Source organism: Eptatretus burgeri, chromosome 2 (genome assembly GCF_056783735.1).
Source record: "Eptatretus burgeri isolate ZD-2024b chromosome 2, Ebu_testis_v1, whole genome shotgun sequence".
NCBI lineage: Eukaryota > Metazoa > Chordata > Myxini > Myxiniformes > Myxinidae > Eptatretus > Eptatretus burgeri.
Genome location: NC_140962.1, coordinates 30,716,402 through 30,736,108, shown reverse-complemented (window position 1 = coordinate 30,736,108; position 19,707 = coordinate 30,716,402). Strand labels below are relative to the sequence as shown.

At 42.1% G+C, this 19,707-nt stretch overlaps 1 protein-coding gene and 1 long non-coding RNA gene across 7 annotated transcripts in view; one reads left to right on the top strand and one right to left on the bottom strand.

Moving 5' to 3' along the window:
* KYNU (kynureninase) overlaps window positions 1–19,707 on the top strand; it is a 117,824-nt gene that overhangs the window by 29,514 nt on the left and 68,603 nt on the right. For 4 of the 6 annotated variants that reach the window (XR_015050731.1, XM_085852222.1, XM_085852209.1 and 1 more), the window contains exons 2-3: window positions 786–1,175; window positions 16,151–16,271. Coding sequence is in view for 5 of the 6 variants with exons in the window: in XM_085852222.1 (XP_085708348.1) it covers window positions 884–1,175; window positions 16,151–16,271 (413 nt within the window). In the remaining variant the exon portion in view is untranslated. Of the gene's footprint in view, window positions 1–785; window positions 1,176–4,425; window positions 6,006–6,153; window positions 6,190–16,150; window positions 16,272–19,707 lie in introns of those variants that run through there. The other 2 variants (XM_085852244.1, XM_085852236.1) reach the window with 2 other exon arrangements.
* The window catches only part of LOC147031725 (uncharacterized), a 50,141-nt gene continuing 31,591 nt past the window's right edge, over window positions 1,158–19,707 (bottom strand). The window contains exon 3 of the long non-coding RNA XR_015050898.1: window positions 1,158–1,456. This is a non-coding gene — a long non-coding RNA (uncharacterized LOC147031725). The remainder of the gene's footprint in view (window positions 1,457–19,707) is intronic.

Here is a 19,707-nt window from a genome sequence, read left to right as displayed (position 1 = left end):
GAGATAGGTTTTTACAGAAGGGCTTCCTCAAAAGCTTCCACTAACTCAATTGTACCTATCGTGGCATTGTTCAATAATGCCCGCGAACCATCGTCGCCTCCCGGCTAGTTTTTTTAATTATTATTATTATTTTTTATTTTTTATTACTATTTATTTTTCATAATTAATCTAAAAAAACAAATTCCATGAATTATACTACCATTTGCAATTTATTCCATTAATTTTTTTTTTAAAGTTATTTAACAAAACAACCAAATGAACAAAACAAAATCCTTCAGTGACTATTGCCACACCCTGTATATATTATGATCAGGCTCAGTCTGGATAAACACTGCTGGAAACAGCAAATCACCACCTCATACTGTATAACCCTTGCCAAGAGAGTGCTGCGGCAACACCAATAAATAAATACACACACACACACACACACACACACACACACACACACACACACACACACACACATTTTGACTTATTTAACCTGAGTTTGAATCTCGGCTTAGCTGTAAACTGTCACCCTGGTGTTTCGCACGTAGGGCAAGGTATCGACGTGTGCGCCGTTCATCGCATAAACATTAAACGGGATTGTCCCTACCCCGACTACTCGTGTATTAGTTGATGGAACTTAAAGATCCCATGGTGTCCTTCACCAAAAGTAAGTGATCAACTTTATCGCTGATACCCTGAATAAATTACAAAAAGAACGTTAGAATAATTGTAATAATAATTACAATCGTAGCAGAAGTTTCCCCAGTTCAGTAAGAGTCCCTGTACTGTCGTTACAGACATGCACCCCTGACTCACGAGGGTGGAGTCGAAGCAGTGGAGGAGGCATTGCCAATACAAACCATTGGGCCAATCCAGCGTCAAGGATTAACATCACATGAAAACTTTCCACATTGTGATCGAATGTGTGTCTTATCAGACAAGATTGTATGTGTTTGAGAAAGTAACTGTCAGCGTCGTCTCTCGTTGCTCCACACTCGCATTTTCAGCATTCTGTTTCTTAACTTCCAAGTTTTCAGCCGATATGGTTGAACAGCTCCTGACACTCGCCCAGGACTGGGGCGTTCAAGTGACGGATGAGTCTTTTGCACGACACCTGGACTCCAACGACCCTTTGCACTCCTTCCGACAACGTTTCCACGTTCCGTTGGTGAAGGACATCCCCAAGAGTGGGTCAAACGTTTTACGTGCCCCCACCCCCTCTTTTGTTAATGAGAGAGTAATAATGCAGTGTGAATGGAGGATGCTGGGAAGGTGTGTATGAAGGTCTACACCACAAAGCTTTAATATCCACCTTCTTAACATTCAAAATACTTCCTTTTGCACTAAATAGTTTATCTCTGTACATTAAGTGGAACGGGGTGGTGTGACAGAGGGACATCTCTTTCAGCCATTGTCGGATTCATTGAAAAAATTGGCAACAGCGGAACATCACGTGATGCACTATTACCTGTGGGGTTGGTGGGTTGAGGGCAAAAAAAATTAATTTTTGATTCTGCACAAAAGCTGCATTTCACATGTATTATTATTAATAGCAACAAGCAACTATTATTGGCAAGTGATCTGTGTGTATTCAAGAGTGATTATAATCAATTTACTAATTACAATGCAAAAACATAAACCAGACACCTCCACTCTTTTCCTAAAAGGGTATAAAAGGGTCTAATTGGTGAAATGGGTACATTCGAATAGTATGTAATTAATAGACGTAATTAATAATCATCGTCATGGACCAATAATACATAATTAATTGACATACTGACTGGGTCGATGGAAGCGACACCATCCATCCATGTTCCTTGGTTTTATATATAGTAGCAGATAATCCAGTTCCACCGGGGTGTTGAAAGGGAATTTGTTCTCAGTAGAGTGTGGACTATATCGGGAGTTTACTAGGAATGTTCTTTGACAGCATCATGGCAGCGATTGGTGGAAATTCTACATAATGTAAATGTAACTTCAAGTCCTCAACCCCTTTCTTCTTCAAGTCCTCAAACCTCCCCCCCCCGCCCCCACTCCCCTCACAGCCTGACGGCTGAAGTCCTTAAACCCCCTCTCCCAGCTCTCTGTCCCTTCCCTGCCTCCTCTCACCCCAAGTCTCTGTCTTCTCCTCCCCCTTTCTATGTCATGTGACCTATGATGTCATATGCGTGAGCCTCTTGCGCCACATGGTAGGCAGTCATACGTGTTAAGTTTCACCTCGATCTGTTCGGCCATTTCAGCGAAGAAGATTTTTTAAGGTTTAAAAAAAATTAACAATATGGCTGCCAAATCACGTGACCAATATCATCATCAAAAATTTTTTTGTGCACCATGTTATCTCTGGATGACCCAAAAATTTTCATACTGATCGAACGTTGCGTTCTTCATATGCAATTATGACGTCATAATGAAGGCACCTATGACGTAAAAATCACACTCATTCCCCACGAGGAGTACTTGCTATGTGCCAAGTTTCAATTTTTTCCTTGGCGCGGTTTCAGAGATACAGAGGTCCGAAATTTTTCTGTTTTTCCAACATGGCTGCCACAGCACGTAACCCATGACGTTATAATTATTAAAACATTCTCCATGAGTAGTTGCACCAATGGTGAAAATTTCGTCTCAATCCGACAAGAGGTTGCGGATAAAAACACAAAAGTTCTGTGTGGACAAACAAACAAACAGACAAAGAAACAAACGGATCCAAATGCAATACCCTCTCCTTTGGTGAGGGTAATTATACGTTGACAGAATTGACTGCATAGTTTGTGGTTATACTATTTTTAAGTGGTGTAGCCGCTTCAATATTTGGTATGTCCATCCGTTCGTCCATTTAAAAGTTTTTTTTAAGTGGTGCAGATGCTGAGTTGACACAAGGGGGAGCGCTAGCTGCCGAGCATCACGAAAAGGAAATGCCAAAATGCACCGCTTCCATCAGACACGGATGCGATTTTCATTTCTGGTAGGTGTGTGAAACAGCGACTCTGAGCCTATACACCACCAGTGTGCACAAAAAAAAATGCACAAAACTGAAAATTGCATGAATATTGATATTTTTAGACCTCTGCATGCACTGTCTGGACCCAAGACCTCTTAAATAAGGTATCATCCAGCATTATACATGCTATGGTTATGGCGTTTACCCCGTTGAGACACAATTGTGCAACTTGCATTTATAAATAGACTAGTAGGTTCCACCGGGCTGTTGTTAAGGAATTTGTTCCCAATGGAGTGTGGATTTTTTTAGGGAGTTTGCTAAGAATGTCCTTTGGCAGCACAATAGCAGGGACCTGTGGAAATTCCGTGCAATGTAAAATGTGACTTCAAGTCCTCAACCTCACACACAAACAGCCCCAAGTCATCAACCCCCCACCCTCCAGACACCAAGTCCTCAAAACTGCCCCCCCTCATCGCAGCCCCAAGTCTTCAACCCCAAGACTTCAACTTCAAGCCCCACTCCCCACCCCAAGTCCTCAAACTACCTCTCCCAGCTCTCTGTCCGCTCTCTGTGTACCCCCCCTCCCCCCAACACCAACTCTCTCCTCTCCTCTCCCTTTCTTCTTCAAGTCCTCACCCCTTCCCCCACCCCTCCCCCCAAAAACCCCTAAATCCACAAGCCACCGCCAAACCTCAAGTCTTTAACCCTCCTTTCCCAATTTTGTCCCTCTGCTTCACCCCCACTGCAACTTCAACTCTCTGTCCTCCACCCCAGATCCCACAGCTCTCCCTTTGTTCTTCAAGTCCTCACCCCTTCCCCCACCCCCCCCAAAAACCCAAGTCCACAAGCCACCGCCAAATCTCAAGTCTTCAACCCTCCTTTCCCAATTTTGTCCCTCCTCTGCTTCACCGCCACTGCAACTTCAACTCTCTGTCCTCAACTCCAGATCCCACAGCTCCCCCTTTGTTCTTCAAGTCCTTACCCCAACCCACTCCTCAACACAAAAATCCACTTCATAGTCACTAACTGTTAAGCGTGCTAAGGTTTTGCGGTGAAGCAAATAGACGGAAATGTAGTTATTCGTTGACAAAATTGACTGAATAATTTGTGCATATATATATTTTTTCCCTTCTGGTAGTTGTACAGACCAACAACTATGAAACTATGCAACATCATTATTCACAAAAATAAAAATGCACATAACTCAATACATACCATATTATTGGAAATGTTAAATTTGAAATGTGGTAAAAGGTAATACTGGGGCAACTTTGCATAACAATTGTGCATTTTGTGAGGAAAGCACCAAATTTGGCACACTAGTAGCCTATCATATTATGAACAGATTTGGATATTGGGCCATCTCAAATTCAGCCGCTGATGGCTGTGGCAGCCATTTTCCACTGCCATCAAAAATTTTGAGATGGCCCAATATCCAAATCTGTTCATAATATGATAGGCTACTAGTGTGCCAAATTTGGTGCTTTCCTCACAAAATGCACAATTGTTATTGCCCCACTATAACTGAAATTAAATAAGTTTGTACTTTGTGTTAAGGACAGGTGCTAGCTGCACACTGTCAGGCTGGGCAGAGTAAAGGAATACCAGGCCTCAACCATTCCATCATGGACAGCATTTAACAATAACATGCGACATCATAACATTCCTAAAGGCAGTGTTGTGGGTATTGGCAAATAATTAATTCCACTCCCATGGCACTACCAACAGTGCACAAAGCATTTCATTGTCATTTTTTTTTAAATCATTGATCAGTTTGGATACAATGTACTTTCTAAATTGTGTACACACCAAAGCGTACCGTATATAGGTGTGTGTGTGTGTGTGTGTGTGTGTGTGTCTGTCAGCAAACATGTGTGTTTTGTCCAGTGGTATCATAATACAATTATTTCATTCTATATCATGTTCATTTTAAAATGTTAAAATTATTTTCCTGTTCTGTGTATTCATGAATCGATTTAAACAAATTACGTATTTTTAGCCTCGCCCCAAAGGGGATTTTGACATTTTTTGGGGTTTTTTTGTATACCTTGTCGAAGCTCGTATGAGAGCTAATTGTATTGTAACGTGCGTGCGTGCGGGCGTGCGTGCGTGCGTGCGTGTGTGTATCTACGTCTATATGTTTTTGCTTTAAAAATGGTTTTCTCTGCAACTGCTTGTCCAATCGATGCAAAACTTTAAATATCAGAGGGACTCCCCATGGAAAATATTTTGTTGATAAATCTGACGTCATAGGTCACATGGTATGGCAGCCATATTGTATTAAAGGAAAAAATTTGGACATCATTTTCTCCGAAACACTCAACAAAAAACATGGAAGCTTGTCCTGTGTCAACTCCTCATGACAATGTGATAATGATGATGTCATCGGTGAAGTGGTATTCCAGCCATAATTGATTGAATTGAAATTCATATCCGAAAAATCTGAAACTTTATATATCTGATCTATGACCCGATGTGAGTGAAGAATTAAATTTATGACATTCATAACCCATGCCAAGAAACTGTGTGACATAATATGATGCATGGTTAATACTGGTATATGGTTCATAATAGCAGTGGGCCATAATAGTAGCTTGTTCAGTTAATGATGGTATTTTTGTTCAGAATGAACACGCGAGGCGAGACTCTGTGTTCTACGAGTGTTGTTCTAGTTAAGTAAAGCATTCTTAATATTAGATACTAGCAAGGGTACCTGGCATTGCCCGATAATGCCGGGTCCCTCCTCGCATCACACCCCTCCCCCTCCCTCCTTCCACACAAAACATGCATTACCTTGCTTGATTTGTAATCAAAATGTACCTTTGTTTCCTCAAAGCAGTGCCTATATTTATTGCTAGAAGACGCATTATTCCGTCTTCAAATGTTCAAGAGAGGCCTTTGAACCCTTTGAGCTATGCGGAGCGAAAAAGATGGTGCCGATTTCTGGGCAGCTGGAGGGAAAGACGTGGCCTGGCTAATGGGCTGTGCTTGTCACACTGAAAGAGAGAGGGGATGGTGCAGCCTGTATAATCGGTGGTGCCTATGACCCATAGACATAAAAGCCCATCAGAAATGACAGGTTGGAATTATTTTTTTCAAAATATTCAAGGAAGTCTGGAACATATGATGTTTTGCAGCAAGAAGTGTTATTTCAAAACACAAATGTACAAATGTGATCCTATTTTCTTTTTCTTCTGGGACGTTTCATTTTGACTGTACACCTCGAGAGCATGCCAAAGTCTGAAGCCTCGGCCTAGTGTCAGGTCTGCTTATATCTTCTTTATTTTTTCGACATCCTACGGATGTAAATGAACACTCGTTTTACTCTGCGCATGTTGCATATCACGTGCAGCAAATGTCATCTCTCTCCACCTTGTATTTATTGTTATTTTTAAAAACACTTCTGTACACAGCCCTTCAGCTTCAGATTGCAAGTCACCATCTTCAATTCCAATAGAAGAGATGTAATTACTCTTTTATGAAAAATGTTTTTCGAGTTTGTTTTTATCCTGAAAAAATAGGCTGTAGTGAACACACTATCGTGTTAAAGGATTGGCGTTTAAAACCCGACTCAAATAGTCCTCATGAAAGGGGGACACACAAATACACAAACACACATCGTGTTTTACATAGGTAGATATTGTAATCCAATCACTTTCTGTGTCAGTGATTATTATAATATAGACTTTTGAATTATGATTGTAAATAATTCGCTTTTTGAATTATGATTGATGGATATATTTGTTGATTATTGTAGGAAATTCACATTTGAAAAATTCACGATAAAATTTGAACTCCTCAGCTCATGTGCAGCAACCAATTTGCATAGTGGCCAAAGATGTTCAGTGTTTGAGTTCTGTATGACTAGAATTGTCTCATGGACTTGGCTCATGGGCTATGACTAGAATTGTAGATGTCTCTGAAATATGCATAAAATTAGCATATTGCATAATTAATTCGGTAATAATTATAAAAATGAACATATGCTGAACAATTTAATGACACCATCATGTTTATTACACGATAATCTATGTACATGCAATTTTAAAGTTCATCAGACAATCTATGGCAGAGATCTGGGAGGGGTTAAGTACCCTCCCCCCCCCCCAGTTAAGGGGAGCTCAAAATCTCCCATTTCATTTCAGTTGGGGTTAAAGAATGAAAATATAAATTGCTATCTCATGAGTAAATAATTAATTATATGTCAAGCATGATCTGGGGGTTCGTGGCAACAGTCAATGAAATTTGTAATCTTTGGACTCGAAACCCCAGATACTACATGTTATGTTGTTATCAGTTGTTTACATGCAAAATAAGTGATTATTGACCCAGGCTGTGGACCTGTGACCTGACAATCAGCCTCCACAACGTGGGAGCACCGAAAATCTGAACATCTCACTTCCCCCTCTTTTAAATATCTCCATATGGAGGTTTTGTGTAGAAACACAATCATTTAATTTACCATTATTTTTGTTATTGCAGTCATGGCCACCACCAACTAGAGTTGGTGTCAAAGCCACCCAATGCTCGCCTGTTTATACATTTATCGTTTTTAAAAGACTCGTCTAATAATTAATATTTTCTATAAAGCATTGCATTGAAGTCTGATCCAAATAATTTTAAAGCAATATATGCATTTGTATATTGTAATCAGTAACAAGAGCGCAAGTGAGCACAATATACGCACGAGCAAAAAGGGAAATACAGAATTGTGCTACTAGATGGAAAACAGCAACCACTTTAGATGACGAACGTATGTCAAGACACACTGTCTCCACAGTCTGTACCTATGTACCAAATATGAAACGTGAAAGTTGAAAACTTTGGGAGTTAGAGTGCTGACAGGAACGGACGGACAGACGGACAGACAGACGGACGACCGGTATCACATAATATGCCCCGATATATATATATATATATATATATATATATATATATATATATATATATATATATATATATATATATATATATATATATATATATATATATATATATATATATATATATATATATCGGGCGTATAAAAAATAGTGTGGTCGATAAAAACATTAGAAAGGAAAAAATAACTTGCACCAAAAACTTTAACATTTTCACGCTCACGCTGACGCTGACGCTCACGCCGGGGGTATCGCTATAGCTCTCTGTTCTTCGAACAGGCGAGCTAAAAATGGTTCACTCAAAAAAACTGTTTTGGTGAATTATGAAATGTTATTGCAATGTTAAATAGGTATGGCTATAGACCTACTCATTCACACTCTTGTATTTCAAATATTGATTTCAAATGTGTGAAAGCTGTAGTGGCACGGTTATTATTTGGAGCAGTCCAAAATCCGTGAGAGAACTTTCACACATTAGTAATACCCAAGCAAAATATGGTGCCAATGAATCACTTGCAGATGGTAGGCTGCAGGAGAGAGCAGACACCACAAGGTACCACCAGAGAGGAAAGCGTAAGTGTGTGCATGTTTCTATCGACACATACATACATACATACATACATACATACATACATACATACATACATACTGTGCATGCATACATACATGGCTGGCCCTATATCAAATGACGCCCTAGGCACGTCATTGTCTTCAGCGCCCCTTCTCCATTTGTTTTACTTTTGAATATCTTATGAGAGGGTAGCGAGGACAGGCAGTGATGAGCTGGTAGCAATAGAGATAGGTAGGAATGAGGTTTGGGAGACAGTCTTTGTGGGTGAATGCCTGGTGTTGGCTTAATGGTTAGGGTGGTGGGCTTGGGATCCTAGGATCCTGAGTTCAAATCCTGATCAGCTGTTGAATTAATACCAGGTGGGATTAACTCGGCCTGTCATCCTTCCGAGGTCGGCAAAATGAGTGCCAGCATGCTGGTATCCTGTGTCGGAGTGGTGACCCATCCAGGATTGTGCCCAAAAGCCAAGGAGCACCGACGTTCTGCACAGAGTATGGTCCCAATCTCCTCTACTCCTTTGTGGGTGATGAAAGTATTAAATATGTATATTTTTCGTTCCGCAGGAAGGATCATCGACATAGAGTTATGTGCAATTTCGAAGGAACAGCAGTTCGGGACATTGAAGGTCCCGAACATTAGATGACATCGCATCGGGTCATAGTAGGAAGACGTTGGTTGTGCATACCTCTGTAGCTTAGAGGTATGCACACTTGCCTCTGAGCTGTCTAGTCTGGGTTCGGATCTCAGCCCAGATATAAACTGTCAAACTGGTGTTTCAAATACAGGATGAAGCAGCAATGTGTGTGCCATCCCACGGAGCTACGTTAAATTTGGTGTCCCATCTGCCAGCATTATTTGGTGGACGTTAACGATCCCACAGTGTTTTTCACAAACAGTAGGTGAGCTATCACGGCACTGTGCTCTAACCTATAAATTCCTGCTTTAAACCTACAGATGGCAATGCATCAGTGTTGAAGCCATGCCCACCAGCAAATTATGCCACACAAGTCTGAAGACGACGATGGTTCACGAGCGGTATTTGACGATGTAGATTGTTTCAGAAGTCAAGGATGAGACAATGTGATAATTTTTGACCAAGTTGTAATTAATGATAGTGGCCTTCAATCAACAGCTGCAAAATGTCGAAAACCCGGTTTCGTTCAACAACTTTCAACATTTAACCTTTGCATAACCTTTAAAGGTCACAAAACAATGTTGTGGACATTAAAATATGGAAACAGGATACGTGTTATAGCTTATTGGAGTTAGTTCGTCGAAGAAGGTCGAAAACCCGGTTCGATTCCCACAACTTTGAAAATTTGACCTTTGTGGCCTTTAAAGGTCAAAGGTCAAGGATTTTGACCTTTGGTGCAAAACTTCCTCTGGAACATTCCAGGAACAATATAACATCATATAGGCTATATGGCATTTCGCACTCCTTGGATTATCCATACTTTGATGAAATCGGCGTAAAAACAAACTTGAAGGGGGCGCCACGGGCAAGGTGTTCAAGATAGAGCAAAATAGTTTCAAGACTTTAGGTGGGGAATGACCTCAAGATTATGCATAAAAATATTGTCATCCGAGCTCTCAAAGTTTGGGCAGTCGTATTATTTTTATGTCAACATTCTCAATTTTCTAAGTTTTTGACCTTGTGACCTTGACCTTGGGACGAAAATGAAAAATCGGACAACGACAAGTTTTAGATAATTCATTTTGCTCTTCAAATACCGAAGAACCCATTCCATTCAGTCAATTCCCGAGGAGAAGATAGATTTTTAATCCGACTACCCCCTAAAAATGGCTATTTTGGGCGTGGCTCCGCCCACAATGGGCGGAGCACGCCCTCATCCAGGAAAACACAACTAGACATTGATATCGAACACATAACCAAGTTTCATCAAGATTGGATCAAAGTCCACGGAGTTATGCTCTGGACAGACAGACAGATACACAGACAGACAAGCCGGTAGGCGACGAGGGATTCGCTCAGATCGAAGCGCTGGATACGATGCTTTTCATTCTGACCAATCCACCGACGAAGATTCATTGCCAAGACGTATTGGTTCACATACAATTGTTCCTCTGCCTGGCAAGATTTTTCCTATTGCGTATTTTGCCAACTGGCACTCCTCATAAAAAATGACGGTAAATAGACACCCTATTTTTGAAGGACTACCATTTGAAAAATAAAAGCTAAATCAAAAATCGGCTCGAGTTAAATTTTCTAAATATCTCGAAGTGTTTCATTCCGAAGTCTCGTTTCTCCACATTCAAAACTATAGGACAAGTATTGAAAATAGTGAACGCGGTTTTTCGGCCGCTGCATTGCAATGGGTGGTTGCTTAGCAACGAAACTCAAATGCACACACTCCCACCCCCATATGGCATCTGTTCGCCAAGTTTCATCAAAATCGGTTTGCTGGTTTGTGCTGTGGAGCCTCGCGTTGCAGACACACACACACACACACACACACACACACACACACACACACACACACACACACACACACACACACACACACACACACACACACACACACAGAAAACCCGACAATAAGGGATATCTAGCGAATCCAACACACATACATAACGAATATAGTGGTCACTCTGGCTGGTGCTCGTGAACCAATTACATTCAGCCATGTACTACATATGAAGAATAAGAAGAAGAAGAAGAAGAAGAAGAAGAAGAAGAAGAAGAAGGCCATTTGGTTCAAAGGCTTGATGGCCAATTTAGATTTACAATCTCTTTTTTTCAAAGAATTTGAAGAGCATCTTCTTCAGAACCACTAAACTGATCAATCTGAAACTTCAAAGACTTCTTCAATTATAAAATGGCTGGCATTGGCCAAATAAAATTGACCGTTTTTTGTTATTGGGAAGTTGGTAGATTTGGATGTAGAAAAGTGGTATAGAATGTTGTGTTGATGGATCTAACTAACATCACCTGTTGCGCCAGGAGTTTTTGCTTCCCCTGAAGATCGTCGAGCTTACCAAATTAACACTGCATTCAATTAACTGATCTTTACCATTTCCAAAACCCCAACGATCACTCCAATATGAGCCCGAACTTGCTGGCGCAATGTGTGAGAGGTGAACATGGGAAAAAGTTTCTGAAAATGTAAAAGGTTTATGAAACACGACACAGGGATAGACAAAACAACAGAACCCAGACAGATACGGCACAGGAGGCCAGCAAATGGGGGAGGTGAGGCACGAAAAACTGAACTTGTGAGCAACAGGAAATAAAAAAGCCTAACCCCCTAATAATGCCGTTTCCCAGACTTGCACATGATGAATAGTGGGGACAGGTGAGGGCTTATGGCTGGCACGAGCTGACTGGGGCTCCATCACAATGGCGTGATTGTGTGTGTCGGTGCTGCATGGAAGAAGTGCGGCTCAGAGAGCAATGGAGTTGTGGAAATGCCGACGAGGGAGGCGAGATGAGAGGGACATCTCTTCCTCGGAGGGTGAAGCAAAGAGAGAGCAAGATGTTGATGTCACAACGTGCAAAGCTCAAATGCTGCGCGGAGAGCGGCCCTGACCCTCGTGAATTTTAGGATGGCCCCCATGCATGGCGAGTCCCTGTTATTGGCTGCCCATTCCTAGTGGGTAGGGCCATCCTTCCCTGTGGGATGGCCCTGCACAAAGTGTCCTTCTTCTTCCAGGACTCTGCAGCAGACCTGGCTGCCATGGATTGTGCATCCTGCCGGTCAAACGGTTTGTAGCCGGTCATTCCTCCGAAAGCACAATGTGTTTTCTAGTGTGCCTTTGCTGTTAAATGCCTGGTGCCACAATACCTCACCTGGCCTCACCTGATTTACAGGAGGTATTGTTCAACAAACCTACCCCATACTTTCTTAAAGTTAACATTCACTGCCTCCTCTATACACGTATTACAATACGGCTTACTCTGACATTTTCACTGTGACGAGAGTAATCTAACCTACAGTATGTGGACATACAGACCATACTATTCTTACCACAATCTAGCCCCTTCCACGTAACAATAAATAGGACATATGCTATAGCAATTATGATTTAACACTCGTGACTCTATCCCGTGAGTCGTGACTCTATCCCGTGAAACTTTCCATCGGACTTGTGACACTATCTTTTCGATTTTGACAAGAAAAACAGCTTTCTCTAGGTTTTTAGTTATACCACTTTAAAAATGCTGATCTTGAAGGTGTCTCATGGTTCTTCTTTTAACTCTATATGCTACTGCAGAAAGTCTTGACAATTGCTCGCAACTCTATGAGAGAGAGAGAGAGAGAGAGAGAGAGAGAGAGAGAGAGAGAGAGAGAGAGAGAGAGAGAGAGAGAGAGAGAGAGAGAGAGAGAGAGAGAGAGAGAGAGAGAGAGAGAGAGAGAGAGAGAGAGAGAGAGAGAGAGAGAGAGAGAGAGAGAGAGAGAGAGAGAGAGAGAGAGAGAGAGAGAGAGAGAGAGAGAGAGAGAGAGAGAGAGAGAGAGAGAGAGAGAGAGAGAGAGAGAGAGAGAGAGAGAGAGAGAGAGAGAGAGAGAGAGAGAGAGAGAGAGAGAGAGAGAGAGAGAGAGAGAGAGAGAACGAGAGAACAATCCAAACAATCCAAACCAGCAAGTTATTGTAAAATTTGGAGGAACATCAGCCTGCTGTGGATTAACTGACATTATATAAATTGCTTAGCAGTTAGAAATCCTGCAATTTACTTTCACTCCAATTGTTTGTTTGAAATTAATCCAACACCATCACAACATGGTGCAATGTACCATATTTTCATGCAAGTAACCCACCCTGTTGTACACCACACACCTGGGGAAAAAAAGTACTCTCGGAAAATTTCAAGCACGTATAACCCGCGCACGGATATAACCTGCACACATGTATAACCCGCACACGGGTGTAACCCACACACATGTATAACCCGCCCACGGGTATAACCTGCACATGGGTATCACCCATGCACGGGTATAACCCACACGGGTATAACCCACGCATGGGTATAACCCACCCATGGGGATAACCCACGCACGGGTATAACCCGCGAACGGGTATAACCCGCGAACGGGTATAACCCGTGCACGGGTATAACCCACGCATGGGTATAACCCACGCATGGGTATAACCCACGCACGGGTATAACCCATGGACAGGTATAATCTGCACACCAGCTTTCCTCTCCACATGACCGGGAGATACGCGATCTCCATATTTCCAGCAGCCGACATGGCTTTGTTGTCAAGGGCCAACAAATGGCTCTTTTCAAATACAACTGTGGTAAATAAGCAATGCACATTAAAATGAATACCTTGAGAAAGGGTGGTTGTAATAATTAAAGTTTACTGTAAAAACCAGTGTTGTTTCCGGCACCAATGCAATAGGAAGCCACGCTGCTCATCCATTATATAAAATCCCTGTCACGGAATTGTCCATTCAAGTCCCTGCCGTACAATGTCTGCTGTGTCGAAAACATCCCTGAGGAAATGTAAAAGATTCATAGCTGAATTCAAACTGAAAGTTTGTCAGTTTGCAGAAGAGTATGGCAACAGAGAGGCTGGTTGTGTATTTGAAGTGGATGAAAATCTGTGCGAGAGTGGTGAAAACAACAGCCGAAATGAAAAGACATGCCGAAAACTAAACGAACCAGGAGGGATGGACATGCGAAGTGGCCAAAAATGGAGGAAGATCTGAAGACTTGGGTTGTAACACAGAGAGATGTGGGACGTTCAATATCCACAACCCTGATATGTCTTCAAGCGTGCAGGATAATCATGGTGTTTCAAATTCATGAAACAAAACACATTATCTGCCATTCAGGACGACCGTCAACCAAAAATTATTCATGGACTGGGAGGTAAAACTGAAAAGCTTCTCGGAGTTTGTTGAGAAGCAGAAGGTAGATTTGGGCATCCATATACCAATATTATGCCTGGTGTTAGCTTAATGGTTAAGGTGGTGTGCTTGGGATCCTTGGATCCTGACTTCAAATCCCACTCAGATGTTGAATTAATACCAGGTGGGGTTGACTCCACCTGTCATCCTTCTGAGTTCGGCAAAATGAGCACCAGCTTGCTAGTATCCTGTGCCGGAGTGGTGACCCATCCAGGATTGTGTCCAATAGCTAAGGAGACTGCTTAGGCAGCACCAACGCTCTGCACAGAGTATGGCCCCAATGGATGGATGGATGGATTGATGGATATGCCATATTTCCTCCGTAACATGGACGAGGTGCCCATCAGTTTTGATGTGCTGCCCTCAAAGACTGTGGACAAAAAAAAAATCATCAACCGTCAGCTTCATAACTATGGGACATGAAAAAACAAATTTCACCATTGTACTGTCCTGCCTCGCTGATGGTACGAAGACCAAACTGATGGTCATATTCAAAAGAAAAACCCTGCCCAAAGATAATTTCCCCACTGGGGTTTTTGTGAGGGCCAACGAAAATGGCTGGATGAATGAAGATGAAATGGAAGAGTGAGCTGAAAACAGCTGGCGGTGACGACCAGGTACCTTCCTCACCAAAAAGAAGTCACTCCTGGTATTCGGCTCTATGTCAGCCTATTAGTGTGACTCGGTAAAGAAGAAACTTTTAAAAATTGACACTGAAATTGCCGTCAACACAAGAGGCCTCACAAAAAAGCTACAACCTCTTAACCTCACCATAAACAGAGTGCTCAAATAGAAGATTTACGAGTGGATGACAGAGGGCATGCACGAACATACAGCCTCTGGGAAAATGAAGAAGGCCAGCGATGCTGAAGTTCATCGTTGGATTGAAGAAGCATGGAATGCTTTTAAGAAAAGTGGACTGATTTCTGGAGAAGAAGAGGGAGGACAAGAGTGATGACAACATGGATTGAGACAGACCCACATTTGCTGGTTCCAAGCTGCTTCACAGTGACACAGAAGATGAAGCATTCTGGGCTTTATGGAAGCTGATTTAGGAGGAGGAAGAGGAGGAGATTGGGACCATACTCTGTGCAGAGCGTTCGTGCTGATTAAGCAGTCTCCTTGGCTATTGGGCACAATCCTGGACTCCCACACAGTATACCAGCATGCTGGCGCTCATAGTGCCGACCTTGGAAGGATGACAGGCCGAGTTAACCCCACCTGGTTTTAATTCAACAGCCGAGCGGGATTTGAACTCAGGACCCAAGGATCCAAAGTGCACCACCCTAACCATTAAGCCAACACCAGGCATAAGCTGAATTACCAATACCTTAAATAGCTTTGGAATTCGATATATACAGTATGTATCGGTAAAATATGTGAAAGAACTGTAATCAAAGATATTACAATTAAAATTTGCAAAAAAAAAAACAAAAAAAAAAATTCCTCTTCTTGTATCTCCTTGATAATTTAACTTGGCCACCTATGGTTATGTCACGTGCCGTGTGATGAAATACCGTATAACCTGCACATGAGTATACCCCGCAGTTGGAATTTTCGGCACTAATTTTACGTATAACCCACGGGTTATTTGCGTGAAAATGGGGGCAGAACATTTGAAATTGTAATTAATTTTTAAAACACGATACCAGATTTTTTATGAATCAACAAAACTCATGAAGCGTTAAAATCTCAAAAGTGCGATTTAATAATGATAGTAGGATATCTGGTTCGGCAGTGTATAGAACATTGTACATTGTTTTTTGCCAAGTTTTTATGTAGAGGATCAAGTTGAAAAATATATTTATGATCGTTGTATTCTTCCTTGAAAGCTTTCTTCTTATTCAACCATGACTGTGTTTAAGTACCATCATGTCCACTGTCGGTGTGTGGGTACAGGTGATTTGGGCCTCGTTAATGGAGAGGAGCAGTGTGTATATATGGCTGGAAATTCATTGGGATTGCAGCCAAAGAAGGTGAAAGTCTATCTTGAGGAAGAGCTGGACAAGTGGGCTAAGCTGTAAGTTTTTGACGAAAGGAAATTATGAACTTTTTCTTCCTTCTCCTTTGTTATTCTGCATTGTACGAAGTATTCTTTTATTAGAAGAGTATAATTTGATTTGATAAAATATTGTGAGGGTTTTGGAAAACTTACCCCAAGGGCAGAGCACATATGGACATGTAGGTGACCCGAGGATCAGTTATTTCATTAGTCTTTGAATAGATAGTCCTTGGTCCCTTGTCAAAGGGGTTCCTTTCCGTGTTCCCTCCATCCGTGCATTGCTTGGTGACCCATCAGGTGCTTGGTGCTCGTCGTGGCCTGCGAGATGCCGCACTTCTCGCAGGTGTGGTACATTGCAAAACAGTGCGACTGGGCATTTTCCATGCGAGGGAGGAGGCTTGGGGCTGTCGTTGTGGCTTTGGGCATGTAGAGGGTGGGGTAGGGGCTTCATTGAAGGTTCACTCAGAACAGCATGGCAATTTCCACAAATGACGTCATGCACCCGCTCCCATCAGCTGTGGACCAATGGGAGGGGGAGAAGGCTTGTGGGAGGAGGGGAAGAAAGCTGATCTAAAGAAGAATCAGAAAAGCAGCAAAAAGCACTCGTGACAAGCTCACATAAGTAGGGACGAAGAGTGCTCCTGAGCAGACGGTTCAGAAAGCAGAAAGGAGAAACGAATGGGACAACCTCTCATGAACAGAAGATTAGAAGACTGAGGAGGTTCGTGAGGGAAGAAACAAAAACTTGTGAGGGAAAAGAAAAGGAAGTTTCACGAGCAGTTGGTGTCGAGCTTCTGTGGAAAAAGAACACTCCTTCCATGAGCGTCATCCTGCCCTCTCGATCCTGTCAGCCACGAAGGACGAGGAGGGTGAATGGTGGAACTTCATCGATGGGGATCTGAGGAGGAAGAATCTGAGGCGGAAGAGGGCGAGTCGCACATCTAGCTCGCATTTCTGGAGGCCAGAGAGGACTGCTTGTCCCCATCACTTCACATCACCACTGCCCATCTTCCCCATCCATTTTCCTCCACATTCTCCTGTATATTTGTGTGAGGTAAGGGGGAGAAGGAAAGACTGCTTTCCTTTTCTCCATTCATTACATTTATTTTCTTTTTCAAATCCTTCTTGTTTTATTCTTCGCCCCTGCGTGAATGATGGCCAAGCCTTTTGTTAACGTAAGATTGAAGAAGAATACGTGTTCTGGTTAAATCTGCTATAAGGTGCCTTTTTGTTTTCTTGCTTATAAATATTTGATTTTAAATGATTGCTTGCTTATGTGTTTGTAATAAATAAATGTTTGTCGCTATTTCCAATCTGTCTTGGTTGTCTTTTCCATTATTGGTCCTATGCAGTGCAGCAGTAAGGTTAGACGAGACGTTCTACCCCAATAATTTGCTTTGTCAGCCAGCGCACACTTACTGTAATGCTCAGCAGTAATCTGAGTGTGCACTGAGGGCACTGGCCCCAATTAGCCAGCCATCCATAGGTAAGGTTTCACGCAAAGTAGTGTAACCCTGCCCAGATTGGCCGTGCCAATCGGCATTCATGGTAGCTTATCAACCTGCTGGTGTGCGGAGTTATCTCTGTCTGGTGGCCTCAGTATTGGGCATTTGGGAGGGACCCGAGTGCTTCCCCTCGTGGCAAGCTCGAACCCCAGATCCGTGACCATATGCTATAATCAACTGAAAAACAGGGTTGCCTTTTGAGTGCTGCACAAGCAGGATGTTGTCATTATATGAATATGAGGGGATGGCTTGTAATTATGATAACGATGCGTCAATAAACTCGGCAGTTTTTCTGTCTCATTTACTAAATCGCTACAGCCATGAAATGAGGTAGTGGCAGAAGTTATTCTGTGACTTTTGAAATGATGATCTTCTTGCATGGTGTGAGGGTTGGAATGTTACTTTTTATATTCCTAATTTAATATGAGTTTTTTCCCCACATCCCTTAAATTTTGTATGCTGTAAGCTGTCCTGAATCTTAAAGTACATGGAATACGAGTGTTGTGTGTGTGTGTGTGTGTGTGTGTGTGTGTGTGTGTGTGTGTGGGTGTGTGGGGGTGTGTGTGTGTGTGTGTGTGTGTGTGTGTGTGTGTGTGTGTGTGTGTGTGTGTGTGTGTGTGTGTGTGTGTGTGTGTGTGGCTCACCAAAAAGTCTGACCAAAATTTGTGGCAAAGGTTCAAAACCATGTGGGGACTTCAGGGGGCTTGGCTTCACAAATTATTTTGGCAAATTTCACATCAAACTAGAACGGCACTTGATGGAGTGCATACCTCTGCCAGGCTGACCAGTTTATGTATTGTATCCCACTGATGGGTGGGATTTGCATCCAGACCTCAACCAAAATCTAATCGGCTTGTTCTTGTCACCTACCCAACTCATCCACTAAGTTTCATCAAAATCCTGCCGTAACTGTTTGAAATATGTTGTACAGTATGTTGTCTTTGGTGCTATCTCTCAATGGTGAAGTATCACTTAAAAAATTAAATAATTATCTTGTCTGGATCCATATTCGGATCCTCACCAAAATCTAATGACTTTGTCCGTGTCACACATCCAACCTGTCCACCAAGTGTTGGCCGAATCTTTCCATAACGTTTTGAGATACCCTGCTCACAGCCAAACAAACAGGAGTGAAAAGATAACCTCAGTCCACCTTTGGTGGCAGAGATAATAGTGGCACCTGGTGCAGTCTGGGTTGTCAAAAACCCTTGAAAAAAGTAAGTTATTAAAGTAAGTTAAGGGTATTTTTTGTCAGTTGCTATATTTACCCTAGCCTGAGAAGAGGGTATTGCATTTGGGTCCGTCCGTCTGTCTGTTTTTACTTGGCGAAGTTAGACAATGTGCAGTGTATACTTATTCAAAAGAGAAGCGGGAGGAGGGTTGGAGAGAGGTGAAATAGTCTGCTGTATTTGTGTCTCTATTAAGTAAGAAGCCCAAAATTCATACACACGATAGATAAAACAATCAAACATCAAATAAAAATAATTTCACATATGGTCTGCAAGACATACTGATGTTTAACTGTTTTAAACATATCTTAATAAACATTTGGCCTGCCATAATTGTTTGCAAAATACAATTGCAGCTGGATGGCCGTGTGATTTGTTTGACACGAATTGTTTAAATTAAACAATGAAGGCCAGAAAATGACTTCCTGTGTTGGAGTCCCCAAATAATTAGCAGATGTTGACGGAGGTTCAAGTAATGTCTGAGTGAACTGTTACACCAAGCTATACTTGAACATATTTTTGTTTACACATTTAATGTTTATGAAGGACCTGCTGCAAATCGAAGGTGAAGGAAAAGGGTTTTTCTTTTTATACTTGCTTTCGGATCATGGGAGAGCTATGACACACAACATATCAGGACATGACACAGCAAAGGGAACAGCAGGAGAAAGGGGAAACATCAACAGCAGGGCAGAGGGAAAAAGTAGATGGAGACGGACA